Consider the following 20608-nt stretch of genomic DNA (forward strand, 5'->3'; position numbering starts at 1 on the left):
CTCATTGGCAACTCCGATGCATAGAAGTTAGGGGTCTTACACACCAAGGCGGTAAAGCGTCGCGGAACGGCCGCGTTTTTTTACCGGCGTCGGTGAAAATACATTGAAACCTATCTGTCCTTACACACCAACCGGCGGTAGTCGGGCGTCAGCGGCGCGGGAGCCGGCTCCGCGCCGCGCTGCATTTGGAAAATAGAACTCCAGCGTATTTTTCACGCCGGCAACCGGCGGTGTCTCATTCAAATGAATGGCAAAGTAGCACGCTAGCTTTAGCTGTGGGGAGGGTTTTGAACAGGACTGGCCGCGCACGCCGACGCTGTCAGTGTGCAAGGCAGAGAAAAGCACGCCGGCCAAAACTAAGCAGAAAGACCGCGTCCGTCCTGCGACCGTTCCGTTCCGCCTTGGTATGTTTTGGCCCTTAAAAGCTGAACGCATGCATCCATGCGCGTGGCTTCTTAAATGCACGCAGTTCCCGGCCAGCTCCACTTCTTAATTTCGTCAGCTTCCTCCCCCCATGTTCCAAACGGACACAACATACACGTTTATTCCCCCTCCGTGCATCAGTTAGCAGGCATGACGGCGAAATCGGCAAAAACAGATGAAATCCAGACAATAATCACTTAACTTGAAGATGACCTGTTGACCATTTGTAGGCTAATTAAAATTTAAAAAATAGCAAACTAACAACAAATTTGATTAGGCTACCTTGCAGCAGTTGCATTAGCCTTCAAACAACGTGTCAATGTTCGTGGTGATCATGTTTTATCCTTCGACACTGCAGACGGTAGACTTTTTTTTTTTTTTTTTACCGCGGATGAGGTGCGTACCAAAACATATTTGCAGGTGCGCATATGAGTCACGGCCTAAAAAAGTTATGTGCACCCCTGGTTATATACATAGGTGTCGATTAGCCCTTTCCACGGTCGCATCAGATAGGTTTGGTTTTGAAGCAAAGCAGGATAAATGACTACAGTTTTTGTAGGCTTTTTATGTACAGAAATTAATGGATGGTTAAATTTGGCGGATTATTTATATTCATTCTCATGACGCCATGTTGGCACAGACAGAAAGATAAACTGAAATATAAATCAACAACACACAACATATTGCTTCATGTTCCTGAAAATATTCTTCATATCTGTCATAAAACAAATACACAAAAAAACGCTGGTTGTAGACCTACTGTGATAGCCATAGTACATACACTAAAAAGCATAGTAGTGGCAACATTAAGAGGCATATCGTAAAATAAAGTGTTCCATCAGTTTTCGACAGGAGTAGCCCTCCTCTTTTGGGCTGTTCCACCTGATGCTGACAGAGGCTGCGTTTGGGCCTCTGTCATATCCCAAACCTACCCCATGTTTCTCTCCCCTTCGTTTCCTGTGTCACTCTACATTGTCTGTCAGATGTAGGAATATAGAATATATACTAGCAAGACCATTAGCTTGTATGCCCTTATCGGGAGACCTAAGAACATTCCTCTTTTGATACAAACAGAACACAGGGGCTGCAGAGTACGTTCAGACACACATTGTTAAGGTATGTTACAAATGTATCATGAAAGTCTCTGAAGGTACTCTGTAGCTTCTGTCAGGATCACCCGATCAGTACAGCCAATCAAAACTTTTCATTATATAAATTGACTGAGGATACCTGGCCATTTAAGTAAAGACTCTAGAGCCCACTGTGTGTATATGTTTGGTGATACAAACACACTGATGGTGAGGAATAAATGTGTGATATAGTCTAGAGGTCTGCGCGGGACATTTTCCAGTCCCGCCCGCTCCCGCAGTGTTCAGTCCCGCTCCCGCCCGCTCCCGCAAAGAATTATGATTTTCAGTCCCGCTCCCGCCCGCACCTGTAATAGTTTGTTACTGTGTACTTTCTGCGTAACAACAGGGTAACAGACAGAAGTTACATGGTATCTAACGGGTTAATAAGGGGGTAATTACAAAGTAAATACTATGTAATACACATATCTCAAGAATTACAATGAAACTACTGCGTATTTCCTAACCATCTAATCATCAAACTTCTCTCTGTTACCCTGTTGTTACCCAATTAATGGTATTTCCTTTGTAATTACCCCCTTTTTACCCATTAGATACCATGTAACTTCTCTCTGTTACCCTGTTGTTACCCAGAAAGTACACAGTAATTACATAGGGTAACTGTACCGTAAAGTAAAGCGTTACCAACATTTGTAATGGGAGTCCCAGCTAGGGGTGGGCGATATGACGATATTAAATCGTGAATCGTGATATTGAGTAAAAGATCGTCTCGAATCTGCCAAAGTGGAAAAATCGTATAGATCGTCTTGCAGTGAGGATGTTTATTATCAGTATCAGAGTGACGTTTTCTCACTTGTGTTGTTGTCCTCACTTTATTCTTTACATTATTGTATTCCAATTGTACACTTTATGAGAGTATCATCAGTGTGTTAACATTTTATTGACTGCAAATTACAAATTGCAAGTATATGAAAGTTGTTTTTTTGTTGTTTTTATTTTTTGGATGGAAGATCGTGATAAAAAATCGAAATCGAGATTTCATGTTAAAAAATCGTGATACAACATTTTTGCCATATCGCCCACCCCTAGTCCCAGCCCTAGTAAAGAGTGAAAAAGACATGTTGTGGCTCAGTGGTCTAAGGCTAGATGTAGTGACCTGAGTGAGTTCCATTCTCACCTAAGGCCATTTCCCAATCCTTCCTAGGGCTGGGCGATATGGAAAAAAACACTATATCACGATACGGATTACTTTATATCACGATAACGATATATATCGCGATATAGCACAATTACATACGTTTTCAGTTATTCTCTTTATTTGCTCTTTATTTCTTCATGTCGCAAAACAACCTTTCTTTAAAATTGATCTTTTTATTCTTATTTTTACAGTTACATGAACTTATAGTGTGTATTATTACAGCATGAAATGTAATTAAATGATATTCAATTGTATAAAATTGATCAAATTACTATCACGATATAAACGATATAGGAGAAAGGTCACGATATACACTTTTATATCACGATAACGATATATATCGTCATATTGCCCAGCCCTAATCCTTCCCCACCTTTCTCTGGCACTACTTTCTTGTCTTTCTCTCAGACTATACTATCAAAAGAAGGCACTAAAACCCCCAAAATATCTTGAAAAAGCCAACAACAAAAAACCATGAAGATGTATTAGTGTAGTGGAATGTAAGGGTTGACACCACCCAGGCTGTCAACAAGGGTTCCAGCAACAAATCTGGTGATGACATTACGTTCACACACACCTCCCAACCTTGTTATCTAAACAGATTAATAGCCATACAATCTGGTCGGTTACTGATAATACACCCAAGGAATTCAGCCTGCTAACTTGCTATTGTATGGGATTTGTTGACATTGAGGGTCTCATGCATTCAGTTATTTCATATTTCTGCGATAGCTTGCCTTCCTTCAGGAATAACCTTTAAAACCCCTTCTACACTCCCTGCAGTACAGACCAATACTGATTTCACTACCCCACCCCTCCTCCAGGTATTGCATTGAAGTTGACTCACAATAAATAAATTCCTTCTTTTCCCCTCACTTTTTCCATAAAGACATGCATGTCCCCACACAGCATTTGGCCAACATAGACATGAGCCATGATAAACCTGCTGCTTGTCAAACCTCCCTTTAATTTAACATACTTTATGTGTGCAGTACAAACAATCCTAGTAGTCTCCTTTCTCTGGTTATGCCTGTCTGTTGTCCCCACCGCAGCTGCACTCCATTCTGATAAACTCAAGAGACGCCCCAAGTTACTTTGCACAACACAGAATCTTGTCCAGAGAGCCGCTAGTGTCCACTGAGTCATTTGATATGGTTATCATGAGAATGATGCTAATGGCAAGAGATGTTGAAACATTATTGGTTATACTGTAACCCCGTGCCGGTGGCTTCTTTCCACTGAAGTTTGAAGAAAAAGACATTTCTCCCACAAAAGAAAATGAAAATCAATTTGTTTATTGGTTTTAAAAAAAGAAACCATGAGATTATGAAACTTAACAAATGGCCAACACGGAGTGGCTACATCCATTCTTTCTACAATAACAGTTTTTTGCCACAAAACGTCATCTTCTGCTTTGCTGTGAGAAAGATTTGTTGTGTGCCGCCCTCTTTGACAAGACTCGCGTGGGGAAAAATATATTTTCTTTTATCACAGTATGACTCCTCCACTCATGTTAAGATAAAGATTTTATTATATTGATTGACAGTCATAAAAAAGAGGATGAAAAGGTTTATGATACCTCATTTGCTAACCCTTAACCATATAAAATGACAGAGAGAGAGAGAGAGAGAGAGAGAGAGAGAGAGAGAGAGAGAGAGAGAGAGAGAGAGAGAGAGAGAGAGAGAGAGAGAGAGAGATCCCTTCCATGGGATCTGGGCCGCTGGGTCATCTTGGGTCATTGCCTTGTTTACTGGGGACATACAGCCAGAATAGTGCGGATGCTGCAACACAACAGACAGGACAACAGGCCAGAGCGTCAATGATAACAAGCACCAGAGACGCTTCCACTCTCAAGGAAAGAATGCTACAGAAATATTTGGCTGTGAGCTGACCTCACTAAACAACTTCAAAATTGCTCATAAGTAAAGCTTAAAGGAGAACTCCGGCGAATTTCAACATACTGTTGTATTGTTTAGACCAGTGGTTCCTAACCTTTTTCTTCGGGGACCCATGTTTTCACTATTGTAAACTTTGGTGACCCAACCACGCGAGCGCCCGCACGAGAGGGAGTGACAAGATGCCCTCTCTTTCCTGCGAAAACTCATTTTTGTCATTTTATTCCTCAATTCGTCTTTGGTCAAATAAAGAATAAATGTTTAATGTAGCACTTACATTTTATTAAGTCTATGCATATAGTTAAATGCTTTTTGATTTATTCAACATGGGCTATATTTCAAATTAACCCCCTTAAAATCAAGCAGGCTCCGCGACCCTCTGTGGATCTTTGGCGACCCATAATTTGAGTCCCGACCCATAGGTTGGGAACCACTGGTTTAGACTAACTGTTCAGTACACGATGACTGATTTTGTGTGTTTTTTTTGTTTTTGTTTTGTTTTTTGAGATCCCAGGCATTCTAATGTGGGCATGGTTTGTTGACATGTTTTAAAACATCTTAATATGCTCCAAATATCATCCCAAAAAATGTATTGCTGCGTTGTTAGGTCTGCTGATGTTGCATAAAATCACTGAAGTAGCTTGAGATGATATTTCGAGTATGTTAACGTGTGTTTGTGTGTGTTTTTTTTATGTAAACAAATCCCGCCCCCATACAACTGCATGTTGCGGCATTGGCTGTAATTCTCCTTTAAAGGTCCAGAGTGGAAGGTTTGCCTTCTTCAAAAACCTGCCATGAATAAAAGGTGAATATCTTGATGCTCATAACTGATGTGAATCATAGTGAGAGAAAGATTAGAAGATGCAAAACATGGCACCGCATGCATTTTTCTTTTTAGGTTGTAAATGAAGTTGACCTCTTTCACAAACACATGTTGATGATATAAACAAAATATAAGTACGAGAAGACAAACAGCGCAAAAAAACAACAACAAACAAACATAAAATGATCCACGTAGAACATTTCATTCATAATCAGCACTTTTCACAAATAGGTGCATAGAGCAGTGTTTCTCAAACTTTTTTATACCGAGGACCACTTTGTCCGCCCCAAAAATATTCTGGGACCACCTGTCAGCGGAATTGACAGTTGAGGGGTGCTAATTTGACGCTGATAATTTCGATTGAAATCACAAGCCTGTCTTATTGCGGTGAAAATAAGACTTCAGCTTTGTTTAGCTTTGTAATTATCTTACAAATATACTGCTGCTAGTTTGTCTTTGAAAAGTAGAAATCCCCTCGCGGACCACCTGAGCTCTGTCGTGGACCAGCAGTGGTCCCCGGACCACACTTTGAGAATCACTGGCATAGAGGAAAGTTGTGGTTACCATTCTCCAGTCTTCATTAGCTCAATGGCATCGTTGACTTTAGCCAAGGGCATGTTGTGGGTCACAAACTCATCCAAATTAATTTTGCCAGATTTGTAGTCCAGAACCAGCTGTGGGACGCTGTCTTTACCTAATCCTACACAAACGAAGCACAAAAACACATACACACACACACACACACACACACACACACACACACACACACACACAGTGAGTGAGTGAGTGAGTGAGAGAGAGAGAGAGAGAGAGAGAGAGAGAGAGAGAGAGAGAGAGAGAGAGAGAGAGAGAGAGTGAGTGAGAGAGAGCAAGCAATCAGACACCTGTTCTCTCCTTTTTCTATTATTTTGTCTTGGTGCCATCATCATCATCTATGGCGCTTCCTCTCACCTCCGAAAAGAGAGCCCTTCCAGGTTTTGCCAGCGATGAGCTGGATGGGCCGGGCTGAGAAGTCCTCCATGTCTGTCCAGCCCACGATCACGCTGACGCCCCATCCCCTCTGACACGCCTCCAGCGCACTTCTCTACAGGGACACAAAACACACACAAGGACTTCAAATGATTTCAAACATGATTTCGCTTTGAAAACATCATGTAAACACCTCCCGACTCGGAAATACATCGCGTTTATTCTGAATTATTCATTCAAAGAATGAAAACCATTATTTAAACGTAGCCAATGATAGTAATATTTTACATCTGTCTATGGTCTACTCCGTTATGTAAACGTAGCCGATGATAGTAATATTTTACATCTGTCTATGGTCTACTCCATTATGTAAACGTAGCCAATGATAGTAATATTTTACATTTGTCTATGGTCTACTCCATTATGTAAACGTAGCCAATGATAGTAATATTTTACATCTGTCTATGGTCTACTCCATTATGTAAACGTAGCCAATGATAGTAATATTTTACATTTGTCTATGGTCTACTCCATTATGTAAACGTAGCCAATGATAGTAATATTTTACATCTGTCTATGGTCTACTCCATTATGTAAACATAGCCAATGATAGTAATATTTTACATCTGTCTATGGTCTACTCCGTTATGTAAACGTAGCCGATGATAGTAATATTTTACATCTGTCTATGGGTCTAATACATGCTTGTCCAAACTAAGGCCCGCGGGCCAACTCCGGCCCGCGAGCCCGTTTTTATTGGCCCGCGGCAGATTTTTAAAATGTGACTGAACATGGCCCGCACATTACATTTGACCTACATTGTAACTCTGTTGCAATTCTGAGTTTGAACACCAGGTGGCGCCACCCGCTAAAACTTCTCCACTTCCACCTGGCTAGTTGTTTCTTGTTTGTTACGGTAGTAGTCCTGTCAGAGAAACAAGGGGAAAATGATGGTTGCTAATAAGTTGCTGCATCCAAAGGAAATATTTTGGCTTGACCACAAATGAGCAATGCCTTCTAACAAACACAGATGAACTAGTTTGCAAAATTCTATGCATGGGAACCCAGACCTGTTCACGCTGAGTTCAGGATGACAGGCTGGGAACTAAAGCATGATGCTAAGATATTTTTCAAGTTTCAATTGGGGCCGGGGTAGTTTGGGTACTTTTTCATCACCTTGTTAAAATAAGATGTAATCGGCGGTTTGGTAGTAATGATATTATGGCATTGTTATGTTAGCGCCGTCCGTCACCAAATAATAGGAGACAGTTACGGCAACAGCTGCTTATAAACACTCCAAACTTAATTAGCGGTTAGCATTACCGATTGCTTAGCACTTTTATTTGTAAGTTTAACCCACAGTTGGAATAGTATCATGCTGTACTGCAAGCACATTTCGCACAAGTGACATTATTTATTGCTTTGTGAATCCATCCTGTAAAATGGCCTCTTTGGCTGTAGCAAGTTAGCTCAAGACAGAACTAGCTCATTTAAACTGAGGGAGGCACAGAGAGAAGATTTTTGTTTTCATCCCTGCTTGCGTGCCTCTTGATCTGATTGGATCAGCGCGAGTTTCACATTAACCCATGAAGTGCCGGGGAACAGCAAGTAGTGGCTATAATAAGAATTAAATACAAATAAAACAGCATATAAACATGCATTGATTGATTGTAGGCAATAATAAAATATCAATTTAATAATAATTAATAACAATTAAGAATTAGCTTAATTGTTAACCGTGTACATGTGGATAATTCATAATATTGATGCAATTTTTGTTACCTTTTCTTACATTGCCTCTTGAAAATATTGGAAATAGCCTAAATCATGGGCTACCAGACAGCTTTTGTCTCCCTTGTGTATTTGGTACCTCACCGGTCATCACACTGTCACCGCTAAAGTGCGGCCCGGCCCCTTGTTCATTTTCCTGTATTCGGCCCTCACTAAAAAAAGTTTGGACACCCCTGGTCTACTCCGTTATGTAAACGTAGCCGATGATAGTAATATTTTACATCTGTCTATGGTCTACTCCATTATGTAAACGTAGCCAATGATAGTAATATTTTACATTTGTCTATGGTCTACTCCATTATGTAAACGTAGCCAATGATAGTAATATTTTACATCTGTCTATGGTCTACTCCAGGGTTTTTCCAACACTGGGGTCGGGAGCCCATTTGGGGTCGCCTGGAATTCAAATGGGGTCGCCTGAAATGTCTGACAGTGTGTGAAAAAAGGATACTGATAACTATTACAAACTAATATAACACAACTATTCAACATTCTCTTTGAAATACCATTTACAATCTTAGACAGTCATACATATCAAGGCTATATGTTTAATATCCTACAACTTATGTAGCCCAGTCATGTTTTAATTTTTGTCGTGAAAAAATGTGTATGGGGTCCTCAGACATTTCGGATGACAAAATGGGGTCCCATGCCAAAACAGGTTGGGAACCACTGGTCTACTCTAAGGGAAGGAAGGGTGTTGGTCATTGGACAAAAGGTTCCAGGTAGTAATCCCAGTAGGAAGAGAGGGTACTGTATGTCATCTCTCCCGAGTCCCTACACCTTCACTCATGCCTGAAGGGCCTTTGGCCAATATGGAACATGTTTCCTTCCAAATACAGGCCAAATCTGTAAGCTACAAATCTGCAAGCTAGCTTCTCGTGTAGTATTACCAGGCCCACCGGCATGGGGGGACAAAGGGGTATATTGTCCAGGGCCCATGGGGATAGTGGGCCAAGAATTGGGTCCCCATTACATTGTATGTATTGGGTAGGGGCCCCTTTCAGATGACGTTGTCCTGGGCCCAGCAAAAGCTGTCAGCGGCCTTAATTATTATATTATCAGATCATGACATACATACAGTATATCAAGACTATTACCTGTAAGTAAGTAAGTAAGTTTAATTTATAAAGCACATTTAAACAGCAGGAACTGACCAAAGTGCTGTACAGTGTCAGACTAAAATACTAAAATTAAGCAATACTAAGAATTTGATTAAAAACAAGACAAAGTCAGCAGTAAGAATAAAACACATAAGATACAAAAGGCCTTCACACAGTGAATAAGATAAAATTACATGGATAAAGAAAAATAAGTAAATACAAATAGGGGGGAAAAACAGAAAAAAATATGAAACTAGGGAGCAAAGGCCAATATGTAGAAATGAGTTTTGTGTTATATGTGTGTTGAAATGTCCATGTTTATGTAAGCCACTTAACACCTGAATTTCCCCCAGGGATCAATAAAGTTACTCTACTCTAACTAACCATGTTACGTAAGGGTTAACGTTCGGCGAGAAGGTCGCTACCGTGGAATAGCAGCACGACAGAGAGAATCTTTAGACCCCGACGCGGAGCGGAGGGGTCTTGTTCTCTCTGAAGTGCTGCTATTCCACAAAGCGACCGACTCGCCGAAAGTTAACCCGCTTATTATATGGATATACTTAAATGACTCACACATGGCGGGGACATTTCTTTAGGCCTATTTAATGTTAAGATTGTTGCTGCGCAAAACAAAACAGTGCCGTTGTGGAACACCGCTAGGCAACAGCTAGGTAGCCAGGACAACAGGTGTTGTCTATCACAGCAGCTGATTAGAGTCTTGTTGAAAAGTCGCTTTAGCAGTGGAAAGTCTTGTTGCCATTGACAGCGGTCTGTTATAGACCAACCCGTCCGTTATCGAAAAATAACAGACGTGCGAACGTTGGGGAGCCCTGTTGAAATGAATGGAGCATTCGACCGATGACGTCACAACCATATAATAAATTCCGCTAATTGCTTACGGGGCAGCCGTGGCCTAGTGGTTAGAGAGTTGGTCTTTCAATCTAGGGGTTGCCGGTTCAAATGCCCCCTGACCTCTCCCTATATCATCCATGGCTGAAGTGCCCTTGAGCAAGGCACCTAGCCCCACATTGCCCCAGAGACTATAACCAATAGTACCCTGAAAAATAATAACTGTAAGTCGCTTTGAATAAAATTAAAGCGTCAGCTACGTAATGTAATGTAATGTAATGCTTACCATGACTTGAACACTGCCTACGCATTCCAGGGAGAAGTCGACCCCTCCGTTGGTCATCTCGATGAGGACCTCGCTGATGGGCTTGGAGTGCTTCTTGGAGTTGATGAACTCCGTGGCTCCCAGGGCTTTGGCCTTGGCACACTTCTCGTCCTTGACGTCGATGGCGATGATTCTAGAGGCGCCCGCGTTCCGACATCCCATGACTGCGGCGAGGCCAACAGCCCCCATGCCGAACACGGCACACGTAGAGCCGGGGGTGACCTGCACACACACACACACACACGTATTAGTAACACTTTATTTTATTTTTATACACACACAGATCTATAAAGTACCACCTGCAACCTATGTATGTTTCTACACAAAGCGCTGTGTTCTCTGTCACTTTCTCTCTGTCACATGTGCACACGCATGCATGCGCACTCACACACACGCGCACGCGCGCACACACACACACACACACACACACACACACACACACACACACACACACACACACACACACACACACACACACACACACACACACACACACAATAACCAATGGCCACTTGACTTCCACACTCACCGCAGCTGTGTTGACGGCCGCCCCGTAGCCCGTGGAGATGCCGCAGCCCAGCAGGCAGACCCGGTCCAGCCTGGCGTCGTCGGCGATCTTGGCCACGGCGATCTGGTTGAGCACGGTGTACTCGGAGAAGGTGCTGGTGCCCATGAACTGCAGGATCTTCTGGCCCCGGCAGGTGAAGCGCGAGTCCTCCTCCGACATGATGCCGTAACGCATGCTCGCCCTACGCAGTGCCCAAGAGAGAAGGTCAAAACAAAATGTAGCAATGCTGGGTAGACCAAATCCTTAATCCTTAGGTGCACTGTGTAGGATGGGGCCCAGAGTAGGTATTGCAACTATGCCACTCACTGAAACTGTTCTGCCAATTGCCAAATCAATATTTACTATGTAAAAAACGAATATTTAGTTGTATGACTCGGGTGAAGAAAGTTTTGCAGCTAAAACATCTATTTCTAGAAATTCCAAATGGCAGACATGGAGAAGATCCAGCTTTTCATGTATTCACAATGAGTGCCTGGAATTTGATGGTGGTGGTAAGTTTTTGTGTGGAAAATGTAACGTTTTTTTTTTACTCATTCTGCACTCATCTGGCAATTATCAGATCCCAAATTATTATCAAATCCTGCCCTCCTTTTCACAATGAGAATGGAGACGTTATTGAGAAAATTATTGAGAAAAAAACATATACATGATATATGTTTTTTTTTTCCATCAATGACATTGACATTGACCTTCCGTTCCTTCCTATTTAGTCCCATTAACATTTCTCCATGTAATCTACAGACTATTGTCCATCTTCAACCCACAAAATGTTTAGCCTGATCACTAACATTTCAGTAATGTTTAGGTGAGTGTGTATGGATGTTAAATCACCAGCTCTCTTCACACAAGTTGGTCTTGGGGCACTTGCAAAACATGCAACTTCCACACTGAGAGATGAAGAGGGGGATGACTTTGTCACCTAAAGAAACACACAAAAACATGGGGTATATTATACGTATATTATACATATTATGACTATTTTTTCAGATTTCCAGCACAAAATACATGTTTAATATTCTGCACCCAATATTTGAGTTTTACTCAGGCAGAGATACAATAGTTCAAGATACAAAACTTAACTGCTTACTCTGCTATCATCTCCACTTCCTATAGGTAATTAACCCCTTTTCTTCCCATCATATCCACCTCCTTACATTAACCCCATTGTGCAGAGCCTTTGTTATAACATTGCTGTTGCCAAAATGGTAATGGCTATGTCTTAATCCAGTGTTTCCCAACCTTTTTTGTCTCATGTACCCCCCCAAGCCTTTACGTTGTGCCATGACATGAGTAACCCCTAACTCATGTTTTGCATCACTTTTTCTATTCCAGTGTGACTATGCTCCATGCATTTGTTAAAATTACATTTTTCCAAGTACCCCCTGCAGTGTACTCGCGTACCCCTAGTGGTACACGTACCCCTGGTTGGGAAACATTGTCTTAATCTGTTACTTAAGGCTCTCTGTAATGCCATAGCAATGCTGTTATGATTTGCAGTATTTCCAGCAAATACTGAATAGGCCCGCTGGTCTGGCTGCCGGCATCCCCTTCTGCACAAAGAGGGTCTACAAGGCTTAAAAATGGTGCAGAGTTCTGACCTGTCTTGAACTCGGTGACCCCTTCGCCCACGCTCTCCACGATGCCGGCCCCCTCGTGGCCCAGCACAGCTGGGAAGCCCTCCTCATGCTTCCCCTCAAACAGGTGGTACAGGTCCGTGTGGCACACACCTGTGGCGATTATCTGACGACACCACACGACAACAACAAGGAGATGGTGAAGAAACTCATCCCATGTGGGTCTTTAGGACTAGGCGAGGTACATAAGTGTAGCCAAGTTATAGATACTGTACTTTGATACCTTCGGAAACATAGCTAATACACTTCAATTAACTTCATTTTGCCAGTTCAGGATAAAGAAAATATGGGCAATGTATGGGCAAATTACTTTTTGACTGTAATTATTTAGTTATTATTTGGCATTTACATTTTGTAATTTTTGTGCAATAGGTCCCCTTGCAGGGACATTATTAATTTGATCTACAACTGACCTTGATGCGGACTTCACCTTTCTGTGGAGGGGCCACCTCAATCTCTTCCATCACCAGGGGGGCATTGGGCTTCCAGGCCACAGCCGCCTTACACTTGATCACCTACACAAACAAACAAACAAACAAACACGCACGCACGCACACACAATTTTAGATGTTAACAACACAATACACCAACACACTCACTGACCACTTTATTAGGTGCACCTTGCTGCTGTGGGTTGCTCCAGCAATGAGTGAAAGTGCATCTGCGCAAAGAGGCTATGAATGGTCAGAGGGACGCACACACAGTGGCCTAGTGGTTAAAAGGAAATGGTTTAAATCCAAGGGTTGCCAGTTCAAATCCCACCCTTCAACTCCCTCCCTATCTATCTCCCTGCATGGCTGAGGGGCCCTTGATCAAGGTACCTTACCCCACACTGCTCCAGGGGCCGCAACCAATACCCTGTACTTAAAATAATTGTGAGCCACATTGGATAAAAGTGTCAGCTGAGTGGAATGTAATGTAATGTGAGGGTTTGATTATGTAGGTTACTTGGTCTAGGGCAGCATCACTCTCTACTGCCCCCTCTGGCTACACGAGAAACACCTCAAATACTCCAACCGTATCTCACTCATTTCGTGAAGTATTCACGAAAAAAATAGATTAATTTTCGTGGTGCATTCACGTTATTGCCCGCCTTTCGTAAAGTCTTCACGAAAATAATAGATTCATTTTCACGCTGCCTATTCACTTGAATTGCCCGACTGTTGCCTAGCGACCCACTAGTTTGATGCCCTTTCGGTAGCCTACCGTCACATGGTAATCAAACATTTCAAACAAGCAATTTAGGGTTAGGTTTAGGGTCAAGGTTAGGGTTAAGGTTAGGGTTAGGTTTAGGGTTAAGTAGGGTTAAGGTTAGGGTTAGGTTTAGGTTTAGGTTTAGGGGACATAAGGCGTAAGTACCGAAAGGGCGTCGAATTAGCACCCCCTCCCCGCCCCTGCAGCCGTTTGGATAACCATAGCAGCAGTGGGGCAATTCAAGTGAATAGGCAGCGTGAAAATTAATTTATTATTTTCGTGAAAACTTTACGAAAGGCGGGCAATAACGTGAATGCACCACGAAAATTACTCTATTATTTTCGTGAAGACTTTACGAAAGGCGTGAGATAGGGCTCAATACACATGACAGCCTCACACATCAGCTGACAGCCAACCTTCCCTATGAGACCACATTCGTTCGTGCACGTGTGAACATGAATAAACACACACACACACACACGTGCACAAACATCAAGAGGGCACATTTCTGCAGGCATGGGGGACCCTGTCAGCAAAAACTAACAAACTATGTATCTCCCACAGACGATGTTTGGTACACCACTGTCCCAGTTGGGATAAATCAACTGAGTCAGATGCTCCCACGTTTGAGTTTGGATGCCGGCACAAAGGTGCACTACACCAATCACAGCTTAAGAGCCACGTCCATCCAGAAGTTGTCACACGCAGGACTCGCTGCAAGGGAGATCATGGCAGTGAGTGGGCATAGGTAAGCGCAACATCATCTAGATTAGGCACCCATTACACACCTTTTTATTAATTCATTTTGTTTGTTTGTTTAATGTCTCGCTATGGCATATGTTTTTTTCTTGTAGGTCAGAGAGCTCTCTTGTGAGCTATTGGCGCCCCTCTATGGAGAGCAGGAAGCGGTGGAGCCATGTACTTGGAGACCATCACCAAACTGGAGACCATCAGCAAATAACGTCAGCAAAATTGGATCAGCAGCAGCTATCCACCTGTTTCACCCCACCACCTGTTTCAGACTGCCAGCCAGGGCCCTTTCTCAGCGGCTGCACAATTGCAGGGAACGTTCAGATCAACGTCTACAAATAGCCAGGCAGCGCCGTGGTGCGCGTTGCACAGCAACAAAAGACAATAACTGGAACTATTTTCCGGAGCGGATGAACAAGCAAATAAACAATCAAATACAATAATGAACATAATTTAACATTACTGTCAGAACAAATTGTGTTGGCAAAGGAGCTATTGTATAAAAGCAATATGACACTCCTGGTCGTGAGGTTGTTCTGAGACACCCTCACGGATGTAATTACAGTTGAGTACGATATTATTAGCCTCCCTCCTGAAATTAGACATTTCTCTTGATTTCTCAGTGAGAATGACCATTATGAACCGTTTCTGTTATTCTGGAAACAAATACACTGATGGAGATAATGTCCAATGAGTTGAATTTGCATTTTTCTATCGTTACAATGAGTTTAAACAAAAAAGGGCAAAAATGACAAGGACAAAATTATTAGCCCCCTGATCATTAATAGTCAATATGACACCATTTATGAACCAAAACTGACAACAGGCACTTTGATCAGTTGTTACCTAGGTTGGCACATGCCCCACTAGGGATTTTGGCCCATTTCTTCACTGCAAAGTGTTCTAGCTGGTCCAAATTGCATGGATGCTGAGCATAGACATTTGCCACAGACTGTCAGTGGGATTGAGGACTGGACTTTGAGCGGGTCATTACAGTATCATGGTTTTAGTGTCCTTGAAGAACCTCTGAACCAATTTAAATGTTTACTTTGGGTTACAATGTTGTTGGAGGACCCAGCAATCCAGATCCAGACCCATACTCCCTGTGTCTGAGGCTGAATAGCTGTCTAAAACGTGATGCCCCCACCACTATGTGTAACTGTGGAAACGGCTTAGTCTCATTAGACCAAAGAAGCATTGGACACCTGCCTAGATGATTGTTATTGGCCTGGCCTCACCTGGAGTTTTTATTTCAATAAAGACAGCTGTTAGGGCTTGTCATCATATTAGGCTTTGGGGCCATCATCACAGAAGAACCCTTTTACTAAAATCGGTGCATATCAGAGTGTTACTGAGCTTTGCCTATGGACATTTGGAAGTCAAAAATGAGTTTTGAAAGTCTCTGCTTTCATCTGATGAGATTCAATTGCACCTGCTTTGATGCATGAATTCTGCTTCTGTCAGGTGAAGAAAGGGATAGTCCTTAAAACTTTATGACGTGGTTTCCACAATTAAAAATGGTGGTGGGAGCATCATTCTGTGGCAGCCTCAGCCACAGGAAACCTTGTTTGGGTGTACGGCACCATAAAAACAGAAGATTATGATAGAATGTAGAAGGTGACCATGCAACAATATGATCATAGAGGAAGATACGATCTTCACTGGATCTTTAAATAAGATAATAACCCAAAACTTTCATCCAAAATTGTTCAAATGTTCTTCAAGGTTACTAAAACCATGATCATGTTGTGGTTCAGATCTCAATCCTTTAGATAGTCTTTGAGGAGTGCTGAAAATGAAAGTCCATCCTCAACATCCATGCAATTTGGATCAGGTTAACTATTTGCAATGAAAAAAATGGCCCAAAATCTCTGGTAGGGCATGTGCCAACATAGTTAACAACGAATCAAAGTGCCTGATGTCAGTTTTGGTCCATAAATGGCACTCTATTGACTTAATGGTAAGGGGGCTAATAATTTTGTCCTTGCCATTTTTACCCTTTTTTATTTAAACTCATTGTGAAAATGGAAAAATCCAAATTCAACTCATTGGACATAATCTCCATCAGTGTATTTGTTTCCTGAATAAAAGAAACGGTTCATAATGGTCCTTCTCACTGAGAAATCAAGAGAGATGTCTAAATTCAGGAGGGGGGCTAATAATATTGTCCTCAACTGTACCTACGGCACTCAGCCTGCGGCGAGTCACACCCGTGAGGGTGTCCCAGAACAACCTCACTCCCACTCGTGTCCTATTGCTTAATTATTTATTTGTTAATTGTTTTGCACCAAAAAGGCGAATGACCTCTCTGGCACAAACTCGCACAAAATACAAATACAGCCTGCTGCTTAGATGCGATAAGGCCACAGCCAACATTGAGCAACAGAGGCTAAATGAGCTGAAACCCAGTGCTAGTATTTTAACACATATTTGCAAATAAATATTTATGTATAAGTATTTTATGAAATGTTTGCAAATACAAAAATTACAAACCAAGCAACTATATGAAAGAGCACTGCACATGCGATAAATATAAACTTGGGGTGAAATAAAACACAGAGGGGGGTAGGTTAATCACAACTAAAATATTGGATAGGATCCTGGGGTTTTTTTTGGTTTGCACATTATTCTTTTGTACACAATTTAGAATACTGTCAGAAGAGATAAAGGACCTCAGCCCCAAGGCTGATGCAGAACAGGACGCAGCCTCGTTGACCTTTTGGAACAAGATTCGACAAGCCTATCAGCCGGATATTCTCAGTGCAGAGTAGACCCTTTAGTTTGTTTTTCACACAGGCATAAACACCAAGTCTGAAATCAGGCGTGGTGCCTGAATAGCCTATAACTATCAGCCCGGGCCTGCACAAAGAAGGAATGACTGCTTACCTGGTTTTGCCCCAGAAGCAGACTAGGCAGTTGCCTAGGGCCCAAACTAAATGTTCCTATTGTAGGGGCTCCCCCAACAGTCAGTTCCCGCCATGGTAAATACTAGAGAACGTAATTCAAAAGGGCCCCTTCTCTATATTTTGCCTAGGGCCCCCTAATGGGTTGAACCGCTGCTGTTACCAACTAACAGTACAAGAACACATTAGCACCTTATCAGAACACTTTGCACCTTGTTGGTTTACTGTAATTGTGCACCTTATTGTGCATTGCTGCTTTGTGAATTGTTCTCTCTCTCTCTCTCTCTCTCTCTCTCTCTCTCTCTCTCTCTCTCTCTCTCTCTCTCTCTCTCTCTCTCTCTCTCTCTCTCTCTCTCTCTCTCTCTCATGTTGTTTGTAAATAGGTGGTAGAAGTTTGATGTGCCTAATATCTGAATGTTCACAAGTGTGTACTACGTGTATGGTCAGTGTGTCATGCAATGCACATTATATTATTATCATTTGTTTATGCTGCTGGACACCTTATCTTGCTTTGCACCAGTTGAGTTAGAGCTACTCTACTCTACTGAACTCTACTCTACTCCATTGAACTCTGTGGACGACATTCTGTGTACTTTGGCATGCACTGATTGATTGATTTGTTTCTGATGTATTTTATTACCTTAATGGACCCATGATGATAACTTGCTTAATGCTTATTAACAGCACTTCCCTGTAGAGCAAAACAAACTCCTTCTCCTACACTCTATGCACCCTGGTTTGTAATGCATTCACTTTCTTAGTTCTTTCTTGCTCTGTGTTCCTTTACACACATGTGGCTTTAGTAGGCTGTCATCTTCTTACTACTTACTACTACTTCTCTAAACTGCTTCCAATGAAAGTCTCAGTTAAATGAAATATTATTTCTGCATCATGTGACACTGTGAGTGCGTTACAATATGCAACCTTGCCTCCTCCACTCGTGCTTGTCTCCTCGTACCAGGAAGTAATATGTCATGATGACATCACTGACAACAGCATTATATTTCAATATCCTGCAAAAGCTCAGTTGTAGAGTCTTTTTCTCATTTGCAATTGGGATGGTGAATAAAAACAGTCCCTCAAAAGTTGTTGTGGCTAGGCTGACAGCTGGGAAACTTTATTGTTTTCTCCACGGAGGAGGGGCCAGGAGGTGGGACGAGGAGACAAGCACAAGTGGAGGAGGCAAGGTCGCATATGGCACTGCACTCTGTGTGTGCTGAAGAAGCCGGAGCACAGAAACTCTTCCCATGTAATTGCGTTCCAAACAAATAAAGCTCAATTCAGATGGCCAAGGCAAGGCAAGGGAAGTTTATTTATATAGTGCATTTCATACACAGGTGCAACTCAATGTGCTTCACAAAGTTAACAAATGTAAATGAAAGGAAACAGGGAAGAAAAAAGGAAATAAATTAGAGTCAAAAAACATTTAAAACATTAAGATAAAACATAAGGTAAAAATAATAATAAAATAAAATAAAACTAATTAAATAAACATAAAAATAAAAATAATAATAATAAAAAAGAATGATATGTAATTTAAGCTAGGGGAAAGCATCTGAGAACAGCTTTGTCTTGAGTCTAGATTTAAAGCTATCAATAGTGGGTGCAATTTTTACGTCATCTGGAAGCTGGTTCCAAAGCTTTGAAGCATAGAAGCTAAAGGCTGCCTCTCCACACTTTGTTTTGACTTTTGGAATCACCAGCAAATTCTTCTCCGTTGGCCTTAGTGACCTGGTTGGTGCATACAGCTGAAACATATCCAGTAGATATGTGGGTCCCATTCCATTTAATGATTTAAACACAAGTAGCATTGCCTTAAAAGCAATTCTGTAGCTTACTGGGAGCCAATGCAGCGATCTTAAAATTGGAGTAATGTGGTCGAACTTCCTTGTTTTTGTAAGAACCCTTGCTGCTGCATTTTGTACAAGTTGAAGCTGTTTAATGGTCTTATTGGGGAGGCCAGTAAAAAGACTGTTACAGTAATCAACCTTACTAGAAATGAAGGCATGTATTAGCTTCTCCAGATCATGTTTAGACATCAGGCCCCTAAATTTAGAGACGTTTTTTATGTGATAAAATGCAGACTTAGTAATAGCTTTCATGTGACTGTTGAAGTTTAGGTCACTGTCAATGAGGACCCCACGATTTTTAACTGTTTCTCTTGCTTTCAGTCCCTTCGTTTCAATGATAGTAGCAATCTTTTGTCTCTCCTCTCTTTTCCCAAATATAATTACTTCAGTTTTATCTGTGTTCAGCTGGAGGAAATTGTGAGACATCCATTTGTTAATTTGTTCCATGCAATGATAGAGTGATTCAAGGGGGGTGTAGTCATTGGGGGACATAGATAAGTAGAGCTGGATATCATCCGCATAGCTATGGTAATGGCCAATGCAGGCTAACTGTATAAAGCAATGCCAATTTTATATTGTGTTTTTATTAGAGAATTAATAAATGTACTAGTTTGATGCACATTTCCACGCTGCAAATACAGTAGTAGATTGGTCCAAATTGCATTTCTGGACACATTTTATATGTACTGTACATAAGGTAAACAGCCACAGTATGCAGCACATTGGCCTGATTTATTTTAAGTTGCTTTTAAGCAGCACTACTGTAACCCATACACTTATAATACGTATAATACAGAAGCACTATGTATTGAACACAGTAATATACTGACAACATTGCATGTAATATAACTGTTTCATTTTCCAACGAGAAAAGAAATACTAACCTTTCCTGCAGTTGCCATAATGTCAGTAGGATGAGCAGGGAGCTAGAGAGCTTGATCAGTTGGAGGTTTGTGAGAGAAGAGGGATGGAGGAGAGGGCTGCACTTCCTTAAGTAGCGTTGTTGCAGAGGTGTGGAATAGGAGGGGTCAGGACAGGGCTGGACTGGGACAAAAAATCAGGCCGGGCCCTTTCGGCCAAAACCGGTCCATCAGGCAATCAGAGAGAAAACGAAGCTCATGACAATAGTTTTAGTCTTCAATTATGAGCTATTCTGACCACAACAGGCAAAATGAACATATAAATTTGACCCGGACAGGTCAGCTGTGGCGGCATGAGGACTGTTACCACTACATTGAGGGAGGA

General features: G+C 41.8%; 1 protein-coding gene across 1 annotated transcript; it reads right to left on the bottom strand.

The window, feature by feature from the left end:
• Positions 1-3983: 3983 nt before the first annotated feature.
• LOC134459876 (alcohol dehydrogenase 1-like) lies at positions 3984-20333 on the bottom strand. The gene is made up of 9 exons (XM_063212362.1): positions 20248-20333; positions 13080-13181; positions 12631-12772; positions 11864-11951; positions 10994-11213; positions 10426-10686; positions 6379-6511; positions 5992-6127; positions 3984-4490 (listed from the first exon to the last, which is right to left on the bottom strand). Exons 1-9 carry the CDS (start codon positions 20263-20265, stop codon positions 4457-4459), a joined length of 1134 nt encoding a protein of 377 aa, XP_063068432.1. The 5' UTR covers positions 20266-20333; the 3' UTR covers positions 3984-4456.
• Between the last annotated feature and the right edge of the window lie 275 nt (positions 20334-20608).

The sequence above is a fragment of the Engraulis encrasicolus genome, chromosome 12, assembly GCF_034702125.1.
Source record: "Engraulis encrasicolus isolate BLACKSEA-1 chromosome 12, IST_EnEncr_1.0, whole genome shotgun sequence".
In the NCBI taxonomy this organism is placed as follows: domain Eukaryota; kingdom Metazoa; phylum Chordata; class Actinopteri; order Clupeiformes; family Engraulidae; genus Engraulis; species Engraulis encrasicolus.